The following is a 24,817-nucleotide window of genomic DNA, read 5'->3' on the forward strand; positions in this document are numbered from 1 at the left end:
GTATCTCAAGTGAGCTTTGGGATTCCTTTTTTTTTTAACTTTTCACAAATGTCCTCTCTGACTTAGTTATGAACTGATCAGACTTTGGGAGTCGAAAGTCAAGATAAATAGCCCTCATGTTGACTGATAATTCAAAAATGCTTTGACTTACCTGACACAAATGTCCACACAGACTCAATGATAAACTGAATTTTTGGTGGTCAAAGTGTCTGTCACTTCATCTGAAACACATGCAGGGATTTTTGTCAAATCTGGGGCAAATTTGGATTTGTGAGTGAAATAATCACATTTTACATCTCAAATGTCATTATTCTATGAACCAGTAGCTGTGCAATCCAAAGTTCATCACAAAACATCCACTTACATGTTAAAGAAAAAAGAATTCTACCAATCAGGCAACCACAAAAAAACACAAGTCCCACCACTGTTTGGAAATGATATACACCTCACAGGCTTACAACTGCCTGTTGGTAGTTCCAGTTTTCTCAGTAGAGGATGTGACCAATGAGACAGGTAAATCATTTAGTTAATTTTTTACAACTTTAATGTTTTTCAGATTTAGTGTCCAAGCTGATTTCAATTAAAATCTAATTCCCTGGAGAGCTATTCTGTCTCTTCATTCCATTTCAACCTCTTAATGTTTGATGATAAGTGTTAACTCGTGAGCGTTTAGTTTAAAATGAACAGAAGATTATAACTAGATAAGAACAGTCATTAATCAAAAAGAGTGTCTCTGAAGCCATGCCAGCAAGGAAGCATTAATTCTATTAACTTTCTTTGACATTTTTCCTCCGTCCTATGCTGTGACCTTGTTTTAGATCCTAGTTGGAGTCATGAGTAATGGTAAGAGTTTGCTGAGCCTCTTAGTTTCAAGTAGGAGGCCTTAGGGAAAGGTCATTATCTTTTTATTTTGGATTTTCAACAGTTCTTCTTACCTTATTACAGCAAAGCTTTTCAAAGCAAAATTTTTCAAACATTTTCTGCTGAATGAGGTACACAACAAAAGGGCTGCTGTGAGTTTGATGTGTGCTGTAGAAAAATAAATTATATCTAGACTGTCTTGTCCATTTGTTCATATTTGGATCCATCCTTCATGCCTTCTTAGGCCCTGTCCATACGGAGAAGAAAACGATATATTGCCGTTTCCTTTTGAAAAAGATTTCCGTAAAGATGGGATCATTTCAGGAAATATCTGTCTAAGCATGGAACCACTGAAAACAACTGAAAATGCTGTAGTGCGTATGCCAAGCCTGTACGTGGCGCTATATTGTTGCCATGGAAATGCACCAAAAGAGAAGAAGAACATCACAGAAAACTGACACAGACTTGCTTCTAGTTGCCCTTCTGGTTGTTCTCCACATTGGATTGAAGAACATATGGTGTGTGCGTTTCACGGTTGTGTTTAAGGAGCATCAGATTTTGCTGTAAAAGCCATAACAAGCTCAGTAGCTTCTGCAGCACGAACACAACCGTGTAGTCCGCCATTATTGTTTTGGCCAGACCCGCTCAGGCGCCTTAAAGGAGCTGTGCTTGTGTGACGTAATGGTTTCAAGAAAGATGCAGATAGCCGTCCACACAAAGACGAAACGGTAGTCGTTGATGGATTTTTGCTCTCTGGGACCCGTTTTCAAAAAGTATTGTTTACAGTCACCCAAAACACCATTTCGATGTGGATGAAACGCCAATACGACAAAAAAGTTTTGCATATACACCCAAATTCGTCTCTGTGTGGACGGGGCCTTAGGCTTGTGCCTGATGAATTAGCATACACTTGCTGTAAAATCAAGTGTAAAGTTCCTCTTTTAATGCCTGTTTTTCCATTGAATAATTTGTCTATTCCCTACATTACTGTGCAGAACTTTAAGGCATGTTTGGGCCAAAAATTGAGGCTGAAGTAAGGCCTGTAATGCCGGGTAAGCCTGCCTTAGGGCACCATCTGATATGAAGGAGGATTGACACAACCCAGGGCATGCTCTGGATGTCCTTGCACATTGGGAAAGGGGCATGGGAAAATAATCTGTTAAAAAAAAAAAAAACGTCCATACAATACCTCCAGGGTGAAGTTAGGGGTGAATGTGGCAAGGAAACTCAGCCTGAGGGCAAACCAGGTGGGGGGTAGGGTTACCACGGATACCCTGGTTGTGCTTTGGATGTCCCAAGGGCCTCCAGGAGTCTCCAGGTGTATCATCAGGGTTGAAGAGGCTCAGACAAAATAAATGCTGTTGAGTCTGACCTTGGTTACTCGACACACCCAACCTCCCCCGGCACCCTGTTCAGCTCTGGGTTATAGGCACATCTGGCCTGCAATGAATTCCTGAATTCTCCCCCTACATGCCTAAAATGTATGCACATGGCTGTATATCAACGTGAACATATTTATACCAGTATAAAATGCTGAGACGTGCTGTCATGCCTACAAGAGCAGTCGCCACCATCACATGCTGCACACAGTCTAACCCCCCCATTCATTGTGGCCATTTCATGGCTCACAATGTGCTGAGATACAAAGCAGACCAGACCAGTGAGATTTAACCATCTTCCATGCCTAATTAGGTCATAATCATGCATTCAAAGCAAATGGGGGATAATGATGAGTGTATAAACCTTCTGGAGAGCTGGCTTGATTGAAAAGACTCCTTTATTAAGGACAAGTGACAGAGGAGGTGGGCAGAGTGAGTCATGGGCTGTGTCTGTCAATTTCACAACAATCAGTGCAGCCCGAGAGCTCAACCACCAAATAGCAAGAGTAAACTCTCAATAGCAAAAACAGACAAGGCTAAAAGAGCTGCACAGAGCACAGAAGCTGCTCAGTTAACTGTTAGGAGCAATCACTATGCAGTGCAGCACTCATGGTTCTTCTGGTGCATGGACTGTACACCTCCTGAGAAGGGGCTTCAAAAGTTTAATTTTAAGACATGGTTTGTCCTTCCTCTTGTGTGAACATGTGAAAAATCCAGTGTTAAAACTGTGCATAATTTGTTTTTACCAAAACTCCCTCCAGTCCAACAATGTATAAGTAATTTCTTTGAACAAATCCTATTGCAAGGTCATTCATGAAATCCAATAGTCTGTTCATCCACTGACTGTAGGCAGGGTTTAAAAAGTATACTGCTGCTGAGTGTTATGATAAATAAATGGAAAAGAAAATAGACTGTACATTGGACAAATGGACCATGCTAATCATGACATGGAAATTTAATTCTTACAGAAAAGCTAAAAAAGAAACATGCACTGTATAGTTTCAATTTGCAAACTTTGACTCTTAGTTCTTAAGGAAGCTTAGCATGAGATCAAGCAGGAAGACTGTTTCACTGCAGTTCCTGCTTTCATTTATCGTCACCAAATCACATTTCTCAGGTTTCCTGCTCTGGTAATCAGCTGGTATGGGTGTCTACACTCCTAAGCTCAAACCAGTCCCATTCTGATACAACCTGTCTCGATCCAATCAACCTGCTCTTCTCGTATTCTGAAATCTGCTCTCCTGCTGTTCTCCATCAGTCTGTTGTTTCAGCTACCATCATTATTGATGTCATAGCCTTATCCTACAAAGCAAGAGACAAGTTTATAGCCATGACTGCTTTAAATTTGTCTATCATTTGTTGTTTTGTTGTTTCTCCTGTCCCTCTCCTCTTCCTGCTTTTCTCTCCTACTCCTTTCCAACCCCAGTGCTGTTCAGCAATTGGCTGTCAACATGGACTAAATACCACTAGTATTGTTCTCATGGTTATAAGCGCCAGTCTTCATTATAAGAGGCCATCTCAGAGAGTACAGCCTAGACCTGCCCTCTTTGTAAAGTGTTCTGAGATAACTTCAGTTATCTTGATTCCATACATCAAAGAATGATTGAGTGCAACCGCTGCAACCCTCCTCCACCCCAGCCACCTCCACCATATCTCATCTGTACTTGGCTCCATGTCCTTAGAAGTCAATTCTACAGCCATTCATCGCCATCACCAAGCCATGTCTTCAGTTCAAGCTCCTCAGACGTGCACTCCTCATCTAGTTTTACATCCTTTCTCCACCAATGTAGGTAAAAAAAAGTAGCGCATAACTCCCTGATAGGCAATCAGTCATTTTGGTCAGACTTTATGATGCAAAAAAATCTAGTGTGAAACTAGATTACTAGTTACTAGTAGAGTACTAGAAGTACTCAGAGAGCGCAGACCTCTGCTATTAGCCCTATCTCTCAATAGTGAAGAATCTTTCCAGTATTCTCCTACAAAACAACCGATGATTTGTGAAAACTCATTACCCTAAGTGTGTAAGTTTTAAATACTGTTGAAGAGCTAGAAATAATGGCTTTTACTGTCAGAGTGCTCTAGAGGAGAGAGCATTGCTTCATTGTCCATCTCTGCTTGCTTTTAAGTGTTTTAACGAAAGGGAAAATAGGAAAATTGGAAAACTAACTGCCTTTTCATGTCAACATGAGGAAGAACATGTTGTTCTGCTACACGGTGAAAAGATGACTGCAGCTAATTGATTGTTAAACAGTTTACTGCCTCTGGGTTTGTTTGCTTCAGTCATGTTGAGGTCTGCTGTCAGATGGTTTTTGTCTTGATAAGTCGATGTTGTTACATTTTTCTTTCTTATTGTGCTTAGCTCTGTATGCATCACTTCATTGGAAATGAAGTTAATGCAGCTCATGAGTCTGGTCAAAACCACGCCAAGCTTTAAAAGTTCTTTTCGGATTTTGTTCTTTATGCAAACGCCAGCCTGATCAGCACTTTTACAACATTGTTAGTTTTCTGGGTTTTTACACGAGCAGGGCTGTGAAAGTTTAACAGATGTCATGTTTGAGCATTATCTGGGGTAGTTCCCTAGCTCAGTTCCTTGTTGAGAGAGTAAATTAGAGGCCGTGTGTCTGCCTTCCTCTTTCACTTCTTCTTGCTGGCAGACACACTAACACATCAGGAGGAACCAGACTAACTACTGCTTCTGGTAAGCGCTGGACGTATTCCGTAGTTTAAAGCTTTATTTACAAAAGAACTGCAGTGATTTTCTTTGTTCAGAGATTCATTTTTACAACATTTCTGAGTTCAAGTGTGAAGGAACTTTACGTTGTGTGTGAACATTGTGCAAACAAAGGATTGGTTTCAGTAGAGATACACCTTCCTTAAGTAGTCCCATGACTCTGATTTGTCCTGTAACTTTGTGCTTTTCACCTAAACTTAATCTGACCTAAAAGTTATGCTATTTTATGGAATCTATTAAAAACACTGGACAAATTCAGCCTCCAAGTATGGAGTCAGATGATTTTTTTGGTCTCGTGTATGTAAAGTTTCTCTTTAAATAGAAGAACTTTCAAAAAATCTGTTACGAGACCCACTTTTATTCTTTCTAGCACTTCTATCCACTTTGTTTGCTCTATGACACTTTCAGAAGCTAAATTTATCATTCAAACATGCAACAGTCTGAAAAAAAAATTCTGAATGACTGATCAAGCACATAACTGAGAAAAAAAGCTTCTGGAAGGCACAATAATGACTGACACGATAATGTCCCAGTAGCAGCATTACAACATTTTCATTGTATGACAACTTGAAGATGTCATTAATTTAAATATGGAGAAAAATGTGCTTTTTATCTCATCCTAATTCAATCATGTTGTCATGGGGTTTCCTGTATTTAACAAACAGCCAGATCTTTCACAGGCCTCATCTGACAGAGAAATCTCTGACCTAATGCTGCAGTGGAAAGAGATTTTACTTTTGAGTTTCCTTCTGTTTTCAGCAAATTGAAGGAATGTGCATTCACATTTACTCGCACTAGAAATGTGTACTCTACTGCATTTAACAGGAGAATGCTGTTCTCTTAATCCTGCATTTATGTTTTAGCTACTTAGCAGACATCCAAGTTAGTTTTGCTGTTTTGATGAATGTTTCAAAAGTAATATGGCCAGAACAAAAAACAAGAAAAAGAACACAATGGAAATTGAATCTCATATTTATACAAATCACATCCTGATCAACAATCTTGACCTTGTCTACCAGGAGAAAAAATAACTAAAACCACTCAACAGAAAGTATCCCCTATCAACTATCTACATAAATCTAATCCATATTTACACACGAGGTATTCCAGTGCAAACTGTGTATGACTCTTATTATAGGAGCGCAAACATCAAGTCTAGGCAAGTCTAAAGACGAGCATGCTGGCTCAAAATGTCACTTGGTTGCAAAAAAAGCTTGAAATGGAAGCTCCTTAATGTGGGGACAGTTTTTCCTTTTCAAGGTCATCTGCCTGCAAACCTCTGTGGTGGGGTGTCTTGGGCTGCTGTTGCAGACCTCCATTATTGGGCAACCTCGACTTTGGGTGGAGTGACATATTAATCCTTGCTGAGTTTTTCCTTGGTTTGTGGTGTGTTATTTTTGATTCCCTCCTCCTTATTCTAACTATCATCTTTAGGGTTCAGGTGCCTAAGCCTAACCCTTTTCCTTAGTTTGTGGTGTGTTAGATTTAAAGAGTAAGATTTCACCGATTTTTATTCATAAAATGGTGCCGCTATGAAAAACAGCCACTTACTGTAACCTCTGATATCAAGTGGAAAGTATGCCAGGACGCCATTCTGGTTCTTGCTTGTCTCCAAAACAAAACCCGAAGATCTTCTGGAGCCCACAAAAACCCTCTTAAAGCCATAGCATGAGATTCACAATATGTTGTGTATAGAGGCATTTATATTAACCCTTGTGCCCTCCTCGAGCTTTTTTGTACATTTTTCTCACCTTTTTTTGTAGATTTGTGATCATTTTGGCAGTTTTATAGCTCATGGTATGAATTTTTGCAGGAACTTTTCTTATAGTTAAATTTTTGAAATCCAACATGTTTTCCTCTTACATGTCATTTATACTCTATTGATGCATTTTGTACCCTCTGGACACTATTCATCTATATTTTTTTCAACTCACCCCTACTCACACACATAAAAACTCTTAGGGCCCCTTGGTAGCCACACGGCTCCATAATATAAGTGGCAAAATACAAGAATTTCTTGCATGGGCCTACAATGAGAAAATGGTTGAATCTGATGGATTACAGTAAAAATGTCAAATATCACTACATTTCTTCAAAATGAAATGCTGACATTGAAGAATGCATGATTTTATACTGCAATGACAGTGAGATCAAAAAATATTAAAATATTAATTTCATTTCATAGTAAGTTATCAGCTGATCCATCTCTTTCATAGATAATAAAATAAACAAGGATAATTCCTCTGAAGAAGAGGAACATGTCTTTATAAGAGGAAGTCTTCAGATTTCCTTGTTGGCTTAGAAAGTCCAAATCAACCACATAAAGCAGAACCTTGTCTGGTTTATTGAGCCATATTCATGAAAATATTTTATGCTGTTGGTGTCCTTTATGTCTCCATACAGCGAAGATGTTTCTGTGCTGCCTGCTGGCTCTGCTGGCATTAACCCCGTTGAGTTTGAGCACTGATCCTGGAGTAAAGGTCAAACTGACAGAAAAAGGAGTTGAATATGGTAAGTTGTTGTTGTCAGAGCTCAAAAGCACTGATCCCTCCTCAGTTCATCAGTGCCCTCTCTTTCCTTTGTTAGGCAGACAACTGGGGATGGCTTCAATCCAACAAAAACTCAAAACCATCAAAGTCCCTGACATTTCAGGGACGGAGGAGGTGTCTCCTATTGGCAAGGTCCAGTACAGCCTGACAAAGTAAGACAACCATTCATCCTCTTGTCAGAAACAAGGAGGTGAAAGCAGTTTCATTCTCATGACCTTTATGAAGAAGAACGTTGTCTCTTTCAGTATGAGAATAACGGATGTGGGGTTGCCGCAGTCTGAGGTGGATCTGGTGCCAGGGACTGGCTTCAGACTGGCCATTGGTAATGCTTTCATCAGCATGAATGGAAATTGGAAGGTCAAGTACCTCAGATTCATGTGAGTCAAAAGATGATTTCCTTTCACAGTTCAGGTTGTGCTATTTTAATACTTATGTGGCATATCTCATTCAGTGACTCCTCCTTTTCAGGAAGGACCACGGCTCTTTTGATTTGAATGTGAGAGGACTCACTGTCACAACAAATATTGCTATCTCAAGTGATGAGACAGGTCGGCCTGCTGTCAGTAGTGTCAGCTGTGCTGCAACGGTCAGCAGTGCAAGCATCAAATTCCACGGTGGAGCCAGGTACAGATTCCCCGCTTTGGTACTCTGCACTATGTTTGAACCCCTGTGAGAGAATGAAATGCGTTCAGTCTTACAGGCTGTGCTTGATACACTTCATGCAATGTGATTCCTGTGGTTACTTTTTGTTTCAGCTGGCTGTACAATCTCTTTAAAACATTTGTTGACAAGGGTTTGCGAAACGCACTGCAGAAACAGGTGAGAGCAAACCAGCCTTAAAACTGCTGTTCATGACCACCTCATTTTCCATTAAAACATTTACACTACATGCCTGTTTAGAATGAATGCAGCTTAAAAACCCAAAACCTTGACAGTTTCTTTTATGACTGGGTATTTTGATCAACTTTCCTTAGGGACTGAGCTAGGCTTATAGTAGGAGCACAACAAAGATATAGGCTCACTAGTCAGTTTAATAGGTATAGGTATTTTCAACTGCTCATTAATAAAAGTATCTTATCAGCCAATCACATGGCAGCAAGCAATGCATTTAGACATGCAGACATAGTCAAAATGATCTGCTGAAGTTCAAAATAAGCATCAGAAAGGGAAAGTTAGGTGACTTTAAAGGGGACATATTTTACTCTTTTAAGACAAGTTTATATTGTTCTCAGAGGTCCCCAAAACATGCCTGTGAAGTTTGCTGCTGAAAAAAACACTCCAGTATTGGATATTTGCATTTCTAAAGAGCCCTCAGTTTCAGCCCTTCTCAGAACGAGCTGTTTCTGTGTCTGTGGCTTTAAATGTAAATGAGCTGTCTTACTCCGCCCCTGACCACACCCCCTCTGAGGAAATGGATGTAGCACTCCTGATGTTACAATGTTACAGACACTTTTATCCAAAGTTAAGGACCTCGCTGGGATTCTTACCATCATCTTACCATCTTACCATCCAGTGCAACTAATTGCCTTCATAAGTCACCAAATTAGTAAAAAGAGTCCACCTAATCTCAGTAAAAATACTAGAGGTGTCCTTGACTAAGGATTTTCATAGTCAAATCTGATTCACCAGATTTTGCCTTTAGCCGACTAATAGTCAAACAGCGTTTCCGCTAGACTTTTTTGTCCCCGGTCAAAATGACCGGCAATCCTCAAGAATTCCGGCTATTTAGAAAAACTACCGGACATTTGCTTTAACATTATTTTGCTGCATTAACAGCAGCAAAACACATAAATCTCTCAGTTTTTTTGTGTAAGTGGTTTAAAGTATCAAAATGAAAGCTGCGCGCTTTTCCTTACACACACAGTCAGTTACACAATATACACCCACGTTAGACTCATAAACAACAACAGTTAGCTTCACATTAGCACCATTAGCATGTTAGCACTTTGGCAATCCAACTTTATAGAAGGATTGGTCATAGGTAATTTATCGAAGTCCACTGCAACTCTGCTCTGTGTAGGCCTCTCTCTCTGCTGCTGCATTGGTGTTCACGACGCTCAGCTATACAGTTCCCTTTGTTTCAGCCTCTTCATTACTCGCAGCAATGACACACAATCCCTCCATACCGCTGATGATATTAAGCCTTTGGTTAACCAGGAAAACCTCACTTAGATTAAAATTCTGCTTTATGAGAAAGCTCTGGTCAAACTTTCCCACTTTCCCTGCATAGTCCCCAGCAATACTGAGCACGCACAGAGAGATTTGCTTTGACGTCATCATGCATACATAATTAGCCATGTGCTTGCCATCTGAGGAGATAAACAACCCCAGCACCACAGGACAGTAGATGTAGTAAGACTAGGCAACTTTTAGTTTATATTAACGCATTCTCGCAACATGTCTTCTAGGTTACACAAAATATAATCTCCAAGTATTTAGTATTTACTTATCTGGTCATTTGCATGTTTTCTGCTGGACATTTTGAATGGTTATATTTTTATCTGCTGGACTTCCACCCTTTTTACCGGCCAATGACCGGCAAATGCCGGCTAACGGAAACTTAGGCTTAGCAGCCCCCATGTAGTTAGAATGGTACGATCTTGGTTAAATAACATTCGACTATTAGGTTCATAGTCGAATCAGACTCCTCCGAATCAAATCGTTGAATCCCCAACTATTCCAGGTCACCCCTAATAAATACAGCTGTTCTTTAGGCTCTACATGTGGCGGAAAAAACTGACACCGCATAATACCCGAAACACACCATCCCCACCATGAAACATGGGAGTGGCAGCATCATGCTGTGGGGATGCTTTTCATTAGCTGGGACAAGGAAGCAGGTCAGAGTTGATGGAAAGATGGATGGAGCCAAATACAGGGAAATCTTGGAGGAAAACCTGTTAGAATTGGCAAAAGACTTGAGACTGGGGTGGAGGTTCACCTTCCAGCAGGACAACAACCCTAAACATACAGTCAGAGCAACAATAGAATGGTTTAGATTGAAGCATATTCATGTGTTCGAATGGCCCAGTCAAAGTCCAGACCTAAATCCCATTGGCAATCTGTGGCAAGACTTGAAAATTACTGTTCACAGAAGCTCTCCATCAAATCTGACTGAGCCTGGGCGATTTTGTAAAGAGAAATGGGCAAAAATTTCAGTCTCTAGATGTGCAAAGTTGGTAGAGACATACCCCAAAAGACTTGCTGCTGTAATTGCAGCAAAAGTTGGCTCTAACAAAGTATTGATTCCAAGTGGCTGAATACTTTTGCACACCACATTTTTCAGATTTTTACTTGTAAAAATTTTTGAAAGCCATGTATAATTTTCCTTTCACTTCACAATTATGCACCACTTTATGCTGATCCAGCACATGAAATCCCAATAAAATACATTTACGTTTGTGGTTGTAACATGAAGAAATGAGGACAAGTTCAAGGGGTTTGAATACTTATTCAAGCCATGTAAAGCCACAGACACAGAAACAGCTTGTTCTAAGCAGGGCTGAAACAGGGATTTTTAGACATGCAATAATCCAAGACTGGAGTGTTTTTTCAGCAACAAAATCGGGGACCTGTGAGACCGATATAAACTTGTCCTAAAGGGGTAATATATGTCCCCTTTAAATGAGTTTTAACCAGAGTAACTGTACTCCTTAAGTACAATACTCTTGTGAATTCCCACCTCTGTTGATTTCACAGTAACCCATAGAGAAAGAATTAATCCACATCACATCTCAAAACAGTTTGTTCAACTCTGAAAGGAATCAACTGATCTAAGCTCTGCCCACTGCGAATTCAAATCTGGGGGGATCTGTGGGAGGAGTATCCCCTCATGCCCTGTGGCAAAGTGTTAAGATGTGTTTTAATTATGTGTTTAGTTGTGTTTGGATGTTTTCTGTTATACAGTGAAATCTGCTGTGTTTTTTGTAAACCATTTTCTGGTAGATTGTTGTTTTTGATGTAAGACATATTTGCACCATGGGTGAAGTTATCCACTGAGTTACAGTTCCATCTTTATCAGCATTGCTTTGCTTTGAGTTTGACTCTGATTTTTTCTTGCAAGTGGAGGCCCACCTTGCCACAAGTTTAGTGCAGCTTTTTCATATTGTAATTTTTTCATACTTTCCAAAATGTAGTTTAACTATATGTGAACCAATATGAAAACTAATATTGTTAAATCTGACTATATGAGTTAAATTAACGCTGGTAATTTTGCTGTTACTTACTTAGAGTAAACTTCAAAGTCCATACTTTTTTACTTTCACTTTAGTGGATTTATAGACCAGTACGTTAAGTTAAACTTGAGTACAATACTTCTTTTTCTGCCTCTGGTTTATATTGTCGGTAAATGATGAGTTAACTATTTACTCCAGCTTTACTTATGCTTTGTAGGTTTTATAATCTGTTTTCAGTATTTGTGTTACTGAGTATAAGGTAAGTGATTTTGTAACTATGAAAAGTTTGACCAATTGTTTTTATACTGTTACACAAATAGGTTTGATATCAATGGCTTCACCTCCAACAAAGGGCATTTTGATTCGAATTTGAAGCATTTAAAGCATTTTAATTTTGTAATTTGTGTTATTTTAAGAAGTGACTTTGAACTATACCTTTAGTGGATACAAATACATTTCTCAAAATCTCCACTGGGTCTAAAGAAAAGATTTATTTGTTTAGATAATGATTCTGAGAGGGGAAATGAATTCATTCCGTCTTAAAGTACAAGCAGGTTGTTACTAAAATGTTTTTCCTCACCAGGAATCACTGTGTAACACCCAGTTCCTTTTACCATCTGTTGTTTCTTGTTGCAGATCTGCCCTCTGGTGGCTGATACTGTGTCTGATCTGAATCATACACTGAAAACTCTCAACGGTAAACCTTACAGTCTTTGTCACAGGTATGCACAGTCATTAATGCTGAATATATGACAGTCTGTCTGGCTTCCTACAGTTTTAGCCAAAGTCGACCAGTTTGCTGAGATTGAATACTCCATGGTTTCATCACCCACAGTGACAACATCTTCTCTAGACTTCAGCTTGAAGGTAAAAATCGTTAAGCATCCTGAAGATTTGTTTTAATCTTAAGCCTTAGTTATCCTATGAAGAAGTGTATGGTAATAGAGATTTCTCAGCTTCCTATCCATGTTTTTCCTTTGTCATATAGGGTGAATTTTACAACATTGGGATGCACCAGGAGCCTCCGTTCTCCCCCACAAACTTCACCATGCCACCAGAAACCAGTGACATGCTGTACATTGGCGTATCTACCTTCACTGTCAACTCTGCAGCTTTTGTCTACAACAAAGCAGGAGTCCTCAGCCTGTACATCACAGATGACATGGTTAGATGCCTCCTCTTGATCCCTTTTTTAATCTGCATTCATGATGCCACACTGATCTTTCATGTCACAACAGATCCCACAAAGCTCTCCCATCCGACTCAACACCAGAACGTTTGGAGCCTTCATCCCCCAGGTGACAACACGTTTCTATTCACAAGTTATGATAAGCATTACCTTCACTGTCAGTTTGTTATGTATTTATATCTTCTCATATTTTTAGATTGCCAAACGCTTCCCGGGTCTGCTGATGAAACTGCTGGTGAAAACAGTGAAAACTCCTGCATTCACTTTTGAACCCAACAATGCCACTGTTCAGACGGCTGGCACAGTGACAGCCTACGCCATCCAAGCCAACGGCACGCTCACCCCTCTCTTTGTCCTTAACTTGGTAGGTGACACAGCTGGCATGACGAAAGCTGTGCGTGTGTGTTTTAGACAAGAGCTAAAAAAGTCACACCATATTGTCTCTGCAGGACAGTAGTGTCAGCGCCCGAGTGTTTATCAGTGAAATGAGGCTCGCTGGAGCTGTCACCCTATGCAAGTGAGTCACTAAAAAAACTCTACAGAAGAGAAAAATGGGGCCAAAAGGTCCTTTTAAAGATGAACGTCACAGAATAATTTTTCCTAATTTGCACAGGATGGATCTGACCCTGGAGACTAGTTATGTTGGAGACTTTCAGGTAAGAGCTGCATCCGACCACTTTCACAGAATGAATCATCAGTACCAGCTGTACACACTAACCTCGCCCTCTAACTGCAGGTCAAATCCCTTGACAACATCTTCCAAATGGTCCTCAAACTGGTAGTGATACCTAAACTGAACGGTAAGTTCTTATTCAGTAAATGAAGCATTTTCATATGTGTGAGGTAAGGGGTTAAATTTATATTCTGATATGATTATAAGCATTTCCACTGTGTAGGTCTTCTTTCTTCATTAGAAACATTGTCAATATTAAATTTATAAAAAGTAGGGCTATTGGCATTAATTATCATTTTAGGTCCATAAAAGTGCATGAATTGTTCATTTTAAATCATATTATTTGCATGCTTTATCTCTCTCAACACACTTCAGTTAGGTCCCTGCAGCAACAGTGATGTAAAAAAGTCTACCACTGCACCTTAATGTCTGATTTATTTTTTTAAAAACCTGAAGAAAGCTTAGTAGACATGTCAAAAGTCATCTTCACCTTGTGCTATCAAATATTTCCCTTTATACTGTTGCCTTCTTTCCTTTAAATCCATAACAAGTTCATTTTTCCATGGCTACGTTCATGTTTTGTACAAGTTTGCAGCATGGGGGCTAACTTTAGATTCTGATATGATTATATCAGGAAACTCAAAGTTCCTTAATTTTCAAAATAAAAGCAGATACGTATTCAAACAGGACGTCAATAACCCTTAGTTCAGTTTTTCACAATTACTAAAACACTACGTATGTCTTACTCTAAATATACACTATAAATGATTTACAAAGGTAAATAGTAAAAGACTCAAGCTTGTACAACTTTTAAGTTCTCTCACTCCTCAAATCTCTTTATACGCCTCTTTATACGATAGTTGAGGCTGCTATGTGATGTGTTCATCAGCATTAACTAATCCCATTCAAACTAATTCACATGCCAAAGATGCAGCAGTGGAAGAAATTTAGGGTTCAGTGTCTTTCCCAAAGTGCTGCAATGAAATCTGTACATTACTCCTACTCATCCTAGAAATGTCAATATGAAGATTTCATGACACACAATTGGATTAAATATGTTTTTCATGCTTATAGGTTTATTTTTCAAGAAAAAATGTTTGTCATGTTTCATTTTTTTAATGAACAACCCAGTCATTAAAAATTTGTGTTTTAGCTCAACTTGCAAAGGGGCATCCACTTCCCTCTCTTGGAAAGATGAAGCTTGTGAACACTCAGCTTCAGGTCCTGAAGGTGAGAGAATGGATGTTTCTATCAAACTGCATATCTTTCATCGGGCTGCATTTAAAAAATCATGGATTTTGTGAAGGGAATGACTTGATTAATAAGAGTTTGTCATTTATCAAAAGAACTCAGAAATTGTTTCTGACTGTGATGCTGATCTTGTCCAGGACTTTATGCTGATTGGAACGGATGTCCAGTTTACGGGTTGAAAGGCTGGAAACTACAAGAAAGCAAGCATGCAAGCAAATGACGTGACATTCAGGGTACAACTTGTCACAAAAACGTAAAAAATAAATAAGCAAGCATAAATAGGACTTTTTCAGGGAAATATATGATAGAAATATCTACACACACCAGCCTCTTCATTGGATATACCTGTTCAGTCTGGTCATTCTCCTCTGATCTGTGCCATCAAAGATCATCCAAAAAACAGCATGAAAGCCCAACAGACCACCAACAGCCACGGCATGTTAAAAGTCACGCCAATCACCTTTTTCTCATTCTGATACTTAGTTTGACCTACAGCAGATCATCTTGACCATGTCTGCATGCATGAATGCATTAGTTGCTGCCATGTGACTGGCCCATCAGATGTTTGCATTAAGAGCAGCTGAACAGGTTTAACTACTGAAGTGGCCGCTGAGTGTATCTTTCTATTTAGGTGTCTATGTGAACTTAGACCAGGTTTTCAGTCCGTAGATAAGGGCTGCAAACTTTTCTCACTGCAGTCAAGTCATAAAAGGACACAGACTGCAGGACCAGGTTTGTTTTTGTCCAAGCTTTTTTGCAATAGCATGCTTCCATAACAGATCATAGCAATTTTTTGCTGCTGATATTGTCACAACGTCTTCCTTAAAGTTTATGACTTGGTTGCCAAGAGAGCAATTCCAGAATGTGTTGACCCATAACATTTTTACTGCAGAAAGAGTCCAGTGAAAAATGACAAGACATCAATCCACAACCAGCACTTCAGACAAAACAAAGTTTATAGTTTTTATGATCCAGAAACATTTTCAGCATCTTAATCTTTTTTAGTACAAATATGTACAAATAACTTAGCACTCATAACTACAATCCAGTCAGCCAGTAGAACAAGTAACATCCAAGGATAAGTAGTCCCCATGTGTCTTCAAGCCCTTCTAGAGAAGGCAGTGTGCTACTTTAGTTAGCTATGATATCAACCATACCACTCAGCTGCAGGTTTTAATCACTGCCGTGTCTGAAGCTGCATGTTCATGATGCTGACGCTCAGGCGTTCAGAGTTCCTCTCAGAGAGCCCTGGCTCAGAGCTCGACCTCTCAGGCTTTGGGAGGTGGATGACAGTATCTATATCAGAGACAAAAAACATCAAATAATGAACAGCAATTTAGAGATAAATCTACAAGAGCGACAGAAAAAGGCAGAAAATTCTTAAATGTCTGACTGATGAAACAATGTCCAGAAAACAGTCTGAAACCTTGTCCATTTCATTTCATTTGTGTGGCTCAGCAGATTAAGACTTTTTTTTTAATTGAAGTTGTACAACTGAAAAAGCAGTGCTGGATCTTTTTTTCCTTAAAAAATGTTTTTACCTGTGTTTTCTGTATATAGAGAAAAACCTGGAATAACTGTGCTTCTGAGAGCTTTAAATAAACTGGACTTTGAAAATTTTCAATTTTCAGGCGGTTTATTGACATAAAAATGTGTTTTAATTTTTGAGATTGAGAAATTGGTATGAGGTCCTTTAAATTTGTCTTAGAAATGCAACAAGGATTATACAATAGGTAAAAATCTGTCAGCACTCTCATATCTTTAGATTTCTGTTACTAAATTCCTCTTTTGCTAATGTGTATAAATGCGTATCATCTACTTAAATCTTTCCATACAGCTAAAAAGACTAACCAGGCTGGATTTTGAGGGGGGATTGTAAATGTAATGAACATATACAGATGTAGTGTCTGTCTGTATCCATCCCTACCTTTACCAGCACATAATCTCCAACTTTGACTGGGGCAGTGTTGAATTCTGGAGGATGAACAGCGACATCCTCTTTGGGAAAAACCACTTTCATATTTCCATCAGTTCTCCCACACAGATCCTGGGCAGATCTTTTACTCTCCTTCAAAAGAATACAAAGAGAAAGAGATGAGCAGTGTTGCCTTGAAACAGAAATAAAATACAGTGGTACAAGACTATTAGAGTAATTAATAGTTAGCTTTTGTGAGTTCCAATTCAGCATTTCCCTGAAAGCAAATCAGTCGTTACAAACACAGAAAATAAAATTTACATTTTGTTGTGTCGATCTTAATCTAGCACATCTGAATGCTGATGAGTGCAAAATTTAACATTTTATCGTCTCATACCAGAACTCAAATGTTTATTAGAGTTCTCAAGAGTGTTCTTTTTAAACTAAGGACATATCACAGACAAGAAAACGTTGGTAAACGTCAGAATCCGCTTGAGAACTGCATGAGAGGGTTTTAAGAGCAAATATCTTCTTAAGAACAGTTGGGGAAATTTGGCCAAATGTTTCCAAGCCACCAGAATGATTTTAGATGGTAAAGGGAACTGAGATTGTATCGAGCTTTTCTAGTCATCTGAGTCATCTTGAGCGCTGTCTGCACCATTGATCCAATTAACCCTTGTACACCCATTCACACACTGATGGCAGAGGTGGCTATGTAAAGTATCAGTATTAACTTATCCCATTCATTCCCGTTCATACGATGCTGCAGTGGGAGCAGTTTGGAGTTAAGTGTTTTGCCCAGGGACACATCCCATGTGGCAGCAGGAGCTGCAGATCAAACCTCTGACCTTCAGATTGAGAGACAACCACTGAGCTACTGCTGCCCCAAATATAAGCATGTGCGGAAGTACTCACACCCTCCACCAAGACAAGCTGTGTGCTGCCGATGAGAGCAGCGTTGAGCCTCGCTGCTTCTTCTCTGAACACGCTGATACACTCCTCCAGCCTCCGCTGCTTCACCTCCGCTGGTACATCATCTTGTAGCCGATAGAAGGCATGGGTTTTCTGAGTAAGGGTAGACAACCAACTCTTTTAACTAGATCTATTAAAAAAAGATAGTACTTTTGAAAATAAAAGCATGAATTTCCTACTTGAATACTGAACATTACTGTGTTGTTTCACAAGCTCACCTTTCTCATACTGTAGGCGAACAGGAATCCCACATTGTAACCAACCTCTCTGATAAGAGACAACGTCTGCTGGTGATCTTCCTCTGTTTCTCCACAAAAGCCTGAGATGAAGTCACTGCTGAGACTCACATCTGACACACAGACATGTCATTAATATTAGACATAGATTGCACCATACTTAAATGAGATGACGGTACCAAAGCGTATTCTCCTTGGTTTAAAATCATCAGCTAGGCCACTGGGTAAGATTTTGTACCATGCTACATCTATGATAGCAGAAGTAACAGAGCAGATAAAGACGTCATAGCAATCAGCAGCTGCAGCAGAGAGGAAGCTGCAAGTACGTCTTGTAACCCAGGAGGCAGAACTTGATGTACTGAGAGGGGACACTCTACACCCGGCTAACATGAAAACATACATTTGTGAGCGCCAGAGGGTGTCTTCTGGCTGTGCCCACAGTACAAAATACAAAAAGCATGCAAATCTTAACAATCACTTCATTTACAAGATAGATAAGAAAGAACAGCTGTTACTTATTCAGTATCCAACCAAATGTGAAATCTAATCAGAACGTCTTCTTTATTTTTGGAGTTATGGTGCTGAATTAGTTTAGAAAATCTTCTTGGATGCAATTATGATGCCACAGTTTGGTTGAACTCTTAAATTCTTCAGTTTTGGCTAAACATGGTTGGGGAGATCTGCTGTACATTACTAACAACTAAAGGTGACATTATAATTCTACAGTCCACTCCAAAATACTGGAATGGTGGGCCCTGTTCCTTTATTTTCGCTGTAGACTAAAAACATTTGGGTTTGACATCAAAAGATGAATATGAGACAACAGATCAACATTTCAGCTTTAATTTCCAGGTACTTACTTCTTGATCTGATACACAACTTAGGAGATAGCATTACACTCCTATTTAAGTCCTAGGCTGACATGGTTTCATATACTTTATTTTACTCTGATTTGCTGGACAAGGAGTTAATTCTGTTTTTTATCTTGAGGTTTTGACTTAATTATTTTGTTATCTTGGATTGAAATATCTTCAAGAAAGTTGTTTTTTTCCTCTAATAATGTCTCAATTTCTTCAGACCTTTAGAAAAATCCAGTGTAATTTACATTATAAAAGCAAAACAGAGTGGAAAGAAATGTTAACATCTACAGTGCTTAACAAATTTATTAGACCACCTGTCATATTTGTCTCAGAGACCATCCAGCATCATGAAGCGCTTTAATGCGGATTCTTTCATTTTCAGTGAGAACTCGACGTTTTAACATTTTGAACAGGAATGAGGAATTTCAAACTGAATTCACCTTTTTAAACCCAAATTTGAGCTGGCTCACTGGGCTTCTCTGAGAAGTCAGAAATTAATCAAGCATAACATTCAACCACTAAAACTCCTTTTTCTCTTCAGGAATGCAAGTAAATAACTATAATTTGACATATTAATCAAGAAATATTACTGTGCTTTACTATTTTTTCAGTTTTTTTGTAAATCAGTAAATTTGAAAATGCATGGATAACAATTATAATTATATTTTAGCTTTAAAAATATCATTTGTGTTAAAGAGCTTCGACATATTGGTGTATTAACCATTGCAGAAACATAAAAAATGATTTTGGTAATTATCAATGCTGTTAATTTAGGGCAGCTGTGGCATAAACCTTACTTTGGGTGGTGTTCTAATAAATTTGTTAAGCACTGTATGTCTCTCTAAAGTTTTGGCCTGTCTTTATGTTCAGTCATACGTTATGTTTAATCCAAGGTCCAAACTGCAACATTTTTCATCATATTTAAAAATATTTGAGAAATTTTGGTTGCCGTTCACATTACAGAAATGGTGGTGAGTCCTTTAGCTGGACCAGTTGAGAACCAGTTATTTAAAGCATTTTAAAATACATATTTAAATTCACCTATTCACACACACATATCCCAAAGACAGAGGCTGCCCTGGCATTGGAGAGGTCTTACTTACTTCAAGTTACTCTAACTGACACATCAATGGCTACACCTTCACGAGTATTATGGGGTGCAAAATTTTTGCCAACACATTCTGAAATGCAGACAGTAGCTGAGAATTAAACAGCTATTCTGCCAGTAAGAGGACAAATGGTCATCTGTCCACCCAAAACATATGCACTCACTTTATCTGTGCTTATCAAAGGAACAAATATAAGAGCACTCACCTGGAATAATACTTTTGATGTTACTCACAAGATCAAGGTACGCCTCTCTTGTGTAGCTGCAAATATTACAGGAAAAGGAAAAATATAAGAACATTTTTAGTATTTTTTCTACATAATGAATTTATATTTACTATCAAGGTGTCTGCATCAGTGAGATAAATATAAGGCTTTTTAAGACTGTTTAACATGCTGGTATTCAACTACTTCAAGACTAGTTCTGTGTTTTAAAAATTCACATTTTATCTTGGCAAAATCACTTCACAGGTTGATGAACAATTGTACTGATATATGTTTTGTGTGTAGCTTTGAACTGAATGTCTTTGAAATAAATTCTGAAATAAGTCTAAATCAAGATAGATTGGATATTTATAAAAGTCAAAAACCCTTTTTTATTTTATGATGGTCTCCACCTCAGGATTGGCCCATCCTGTCTCTTTTAACTGAGACACTGGCTGTACTCATGATAGCTCTCCCTAACTTTTTCTTGTTGCTCCCCCTTGTAAAACTCATCAGTAACTCTTACTGGATGGACTAAATCAATAATCTGGCAATGATTATCCATCAGTTGTTGAGCTGACATTGTTCCTGTTCTGAATGTGGAACAGGCAGGGACTATGTGATGAAAATGACTAGTTTAAACTAGTGGGTAAAATGAAATAAATGGGACTTGCAAAATCATGCACATCAATGACGTAGCAGAATCACTGGAGAAACATTACAGTAGTGCCAAGGTCTAAAAGTGGCTTGTGGACTGCCACTAGAGGAGCACAGCTCGATGGTGAGCCAATCATTTGTCACACTAGCACCACCTCTATGTTTACCCTATGCAAATTAATGCCAATGGTCCTTGCCATTTTGGCCAGTCATAAAACTTGATGGCAGAAAATCATCATTTAACAGGGGCAGGTACAGTATATGCCAGGAGGGCCACTATAGACAAATTATCTTCTTGTCATTCAAACCCTTACATAGCCACACGTCTGTGGTTCATCTGTTCAAAACATGCCTTGCTTGTTCTGTATCTATAAATCTATGCCTCTTCAAGGCTGTATAGTCCTGGAGTGGCACAATCTTCCGTACAACACTGGATCGCTACATATTTACATGAATATGAATCATAAAGTATAAAATGATTCATTAAATCAATTTAAGGTGATCATTTTGGCTTTTTATAACAAGAATTCAGATATTCCTCTTCTATACGTGTTGCCTTTTATAGTGAACCTGCCTCCAGCAATATGGTGGCGTCATCCATGTATGGCCAGCCAATCAATTTGCATTTACAGATAAGATAAGATAAGATAAGATATTCCTTTATTAGTCCCACAGGGGGGAAATTTCCATTATGTCAATGATATTATGTCTATAACTGAAAGCAGGGCCACTGGCAGTAATTTGCATAAGCAACAAGGAGGAGGAGGATAGGGCTGGTACTGGTGTGACGGACGATCAACCTTACAGTGGCATGCCATCAGCCATGACAAAGTTTTCTGCCATATGACAATGGTTACAGCTACCAGGCACTGCTCCCATTGAGGCAGACCAGGCTAAAAGCCACAGAGTGTGCCATATGGCTTTGCTTAGATAAAGGTAAGAAAATAAATCATATTCAACACTATTGACAACACTATTTGGGACTGCAGTACTACATTAAGAGGTTATTAAGGTCCTGCTACCTCTCTAACTTTTTTGATTGCCGTTTATAAAATCTAAAGTCTAAATGTTCCCTTACCCACGACGCATTTCTTTTAGGATCTTGGAGCTCCCACTCTGTGCTGGAAGGTGGATCTGCTGACAAATGTTCCCTCGCTCCGAAATCAGATGCAAAACCTTTAAGCACCAGAACGTGCATCACGTTAGTTGCAAATGTGATAAAAAATGAAGAACATTTCCTTTGTCACATCAAAAAAGAGACTGGATGAGATTAAGAGGTTGTAGATGTATACTCAACAGCTGATTTCTCAAATCTAAAAGGGAATAAGCTGCATCATGTACCTCATCAGGAAAATCCTTGGGATGAGGGGAGGTGAATCTGATTCTCATGTCAGGATCGATGCGTGATACCCTATCCAGCAGGTCAGAGAAGCGCAGACCTCCTTGTTTAGTTCTGTATATGGTCTTGAATCCGCGGCTGAGCTGAGTCGGATCTGAGCCACAGAACTGTTCCTCAGAAGTGTCTCTGTAGCTGTTCACGTTCTGGCCCAGGAGAGTCACCTCCTTCACACCCTGGAAAAATCAACCACCACATGCCAGTCAAGGAAAGCTGGAAAATATTGATTTACTTGTATGCAAGCATACAGCATACATTCTATTTTTTCAACTAGTAATGAGCATGGATTTTAGCTACTGTAATCATTTCACTGTGCTAACAAAGACCTAACATTTAAAAGCAATGCTTTGATCTCTGACAACCACATCACCTAAAATGTTAAATATCCTTGCCTGCCTCCCTGTTGTGTACTGGAAACAACAGTTTTCATAACTGAATGCCTTTTGTGTTGAGGCTGAAACTTGCCTGGTCAGAGAGTATACGAACTTCCTCTAGTATGGAGCTGATAGGTCGACTCCTCTCTCTTCCTCTGGTGAAGGGGACAATGCAGTAACTACACATGTTGTCACATCCCCGCATGATGGATCTGGAATCACAAAAGAACAATCTCAAAGCCATTCAGAGTTACAACACTGGATAACAGTCAAACACTAGAGATGGTCTATAGAGTGATTTCCACAAAAATCACATTTGCTGGGTCACATCTTGGACACTCACACAAAAGCGCTGTGCCCCTGAGGAGCATGGTGGACAGGCATGATGTCTGCATAAGTCTCCTCTAATGACAGGAGTACATTGCTCGCCTGATGTCCTCCATCAGCGACAGCCAGGAGGCGGGGAAGGTCCCTGTAGGCATCTGGTCCAGCAATAACATCTACAAGCTTCTCCCTCTCCAAAAGCTCTGTCTTTAGCCTCTCTGCCATGCACCCTGGGTAAACATATCCTTTAATAAATCTTTAAAGCAACTGTGAGAGTATCAATGGGTGTATATAACACAAAAAACCTACCTAAGATTCCAATTTTCATTGGTGTTTGTGTCTTTAATCGCCTTTTCTTCATAACTGTCAGTTGTTGTAGCCTATTCCAAATTGTTTGCTCTGCTTTTTCTCTGTTAAAAGACGTTAGAAACTCTAATGAGGTGGGTTTACAAATAAGAAAAGTGATAATAAGTGTACAGAAGAATTTTACATTTTGAGATGGAACAAAGTACACTTTCTTACCTTATGGAGCATGTGACCAGAAGTACAACATCTGCCTGTAAGCACAAGAAGCTTTAGGTTAACTGATTGGCATTTTCCAAAATAAAAAATGTGGTGCAACAATGAAGCTCTACTGTACCTCACTTAGGTCACCTGTCCTATGGTATCCCTTACTCTGCAGTATGGAGGAGGCTATGTCTGTGTCGCTTACATTCATTTGACACCCATAGGTTTCAAAGTACACTGTAATACATCACCAAGGAATTAGTATGGCATTTCCACTCAATATAGGTGCGTTAAATGAGTTCCAGTGATGTAAACAAACCTTTCCTTGAATTCCCTAATTCCTCAGAAAGGTAGCTTTGCTCGGGCTGATCATCTGACACAAAAGTCTTCTTCAGTGGTACTCCTTGAATGAAATGCTGAAAAGTTGGACCAGAAGATAGCTGGGACTTGAACTCCTCTACAGTTTTCCTCCTTTCCCTCGACGACACATTGGCGTTAGCTACATTGGAGCAGTATCTGGACTGGATATATCCACTAGAGATCCAGTGTTTGGGAATGGTAACGTTAACTAAGAGTTTACAAGTCCTGAGGTACTCCATTTTTAGTTGGCTAGCTAGCTCCTGTAACAACAAATCTTCTTTGGTAGTAAGTGAGAAAATATATGTTACATGACAGGTATAACTGCAGATAAATTAGCAGACATTTTCTTCTCTGCTCATCCCGTAGAATCAAATAATTTGAAAATGCGTGCTGTTTTGGTTAAATGCATGAGGTAAATGTCATACAGTCACTCGTTGTTTGGTTCCAAAGATGTCTAAACATCAAGAGAGGTATCTCGCAGATCGACACAGTCGTTGCTGGAACAAGGAAATTCGTTGAGCTTTCTAAAAACTAAAACTAGGATGATGTTGGCTGTTTCGGTAACTCTGGTAGAGATTCTACTCTAGACTAGAGCTGCAGGTCTTTAAAATAAATGTATCGATTAAACTGCAGCAGAAAAAATACCCGTTTTCAACTGCACGCGCGTAAAAAACAGACCGGAAATGTAAATTCACATATGTGCTGTAGTATTGAGGGGGAACCCAGTTTCTGACTCTGGTATATCAATCACAGAACAGTCCGAGAGCCGTAACCTTAAGAATTTGCTAAACTGCTTTTAGGTGTTGCGCATAGTACTAAAAATGGAAGTAAACTTCAGAGAACGCTCTTGCACCATAGCGGTCCGTTAGCTAAACATGTCCCCTGGTACGTCCAACTTTGCGGTTCGTGTAAAACTACGTCAAGGAGGACATAGTTGTTTCCATGTTTGGACTTGAGAAAGACACAAATGAAGGGTAAGCTACAATAAGGAGTGGAAAAAGTACCCCACTATAGTACTCAAGTAAAAGTACAACTAATGTGGGTAAAATTTACTTGAATAGAGGTAAAAGGCTATAAATCTACTCAGGTAAAATTGG

At 39.2% G+C, this 24,817-nt stretch overlaps 2 protein-coding genes across 2 annotated transcripts; one reads left to right on the forward strand and one right to left on the reverse strand.

The window, feature by feature from the left end:
- The first annotated feature begins 4,860 nt into the window (after positions 1–4,860).
- bpifcl (BPI fold containing family C, like) lies at positions 4,861–16,428 on the forward strand. The gene is made up of 16 exons (XM_041782878.1): positions 4,861–4,938; positions 7,375–7,482; positions 7,558–7,672; positions 7,766–7,897; positions 7,989–8,144; positions 8,276–8,339; positions 12,332–12,392; positions 12,471–12,562; positions 12,684–12,860; positions 12,934–12,993; positions 13,081–13,248; positions 13,334–13,401; positions 13,498–13,540; positions 13,621–13,684; positions 14,711–14,787; positions 14,946–16,428. Exons 2-16 carry the CDS (start codon positions 7,380–7,382, stop codon positions 14,985–14,987), a joined length of 1,422 nt encoding a protein of 473 aa, XP_041638812.1. The 5' UTR covers positions 4,861–4,938; positions 7,375–7,379; the 3' UTR covers positions 14,988–16,428.
- cdk5rap1 (CDK5 regulatory subunit associated protein 1) lies at positions 15,747–24,158 on the reverse strand. Its single transcript, XM_041782877.1, has 13 exons — positions 23,680–24,158; positions 23,494–23,597; positions 23,376–23,410; positions 23,163–23,263; positions 22,873–23,083; positions 22,621–22,741; positions 22,101–22,331; positions 21,838–21,935; positions 20,106–20,161; positions 17,914–18,044; positions 17,639–17,788; positions 16,736–16,876; positions 15,747–16,104 (listed from the first exon to the last, which is right to left on the reverse strand). Exons 1-13 carry the CDS (start codon positions 23,957–23,959, stop codon positions 16,027–16,029), a joined length of 1,737 nt encoding a protein of 578 aa, XP_041638811.1. The 5' UTR covers positions 23,960–24,158; the 3' UTR covers positions 15,747–16,026.
- Between the last annotated feature and the right edge of the window lie 659 nt (positions 24,159–24,817).

Source organism: Cheilinus undulatus, linkage group 3 (assembly GCF_018320785.1).
Source record: "Cheilinus undulatus linkage group 3, ASM1832078v1, whole genome shotgun sequence".
NCBI classification, from domain to species: domain Eukaryota; kingdom Metazoa; phylum Chordata; class Actinopteri; order Labriformes; family Labridae; genus Cheilinus; species Cheilinus undulatus.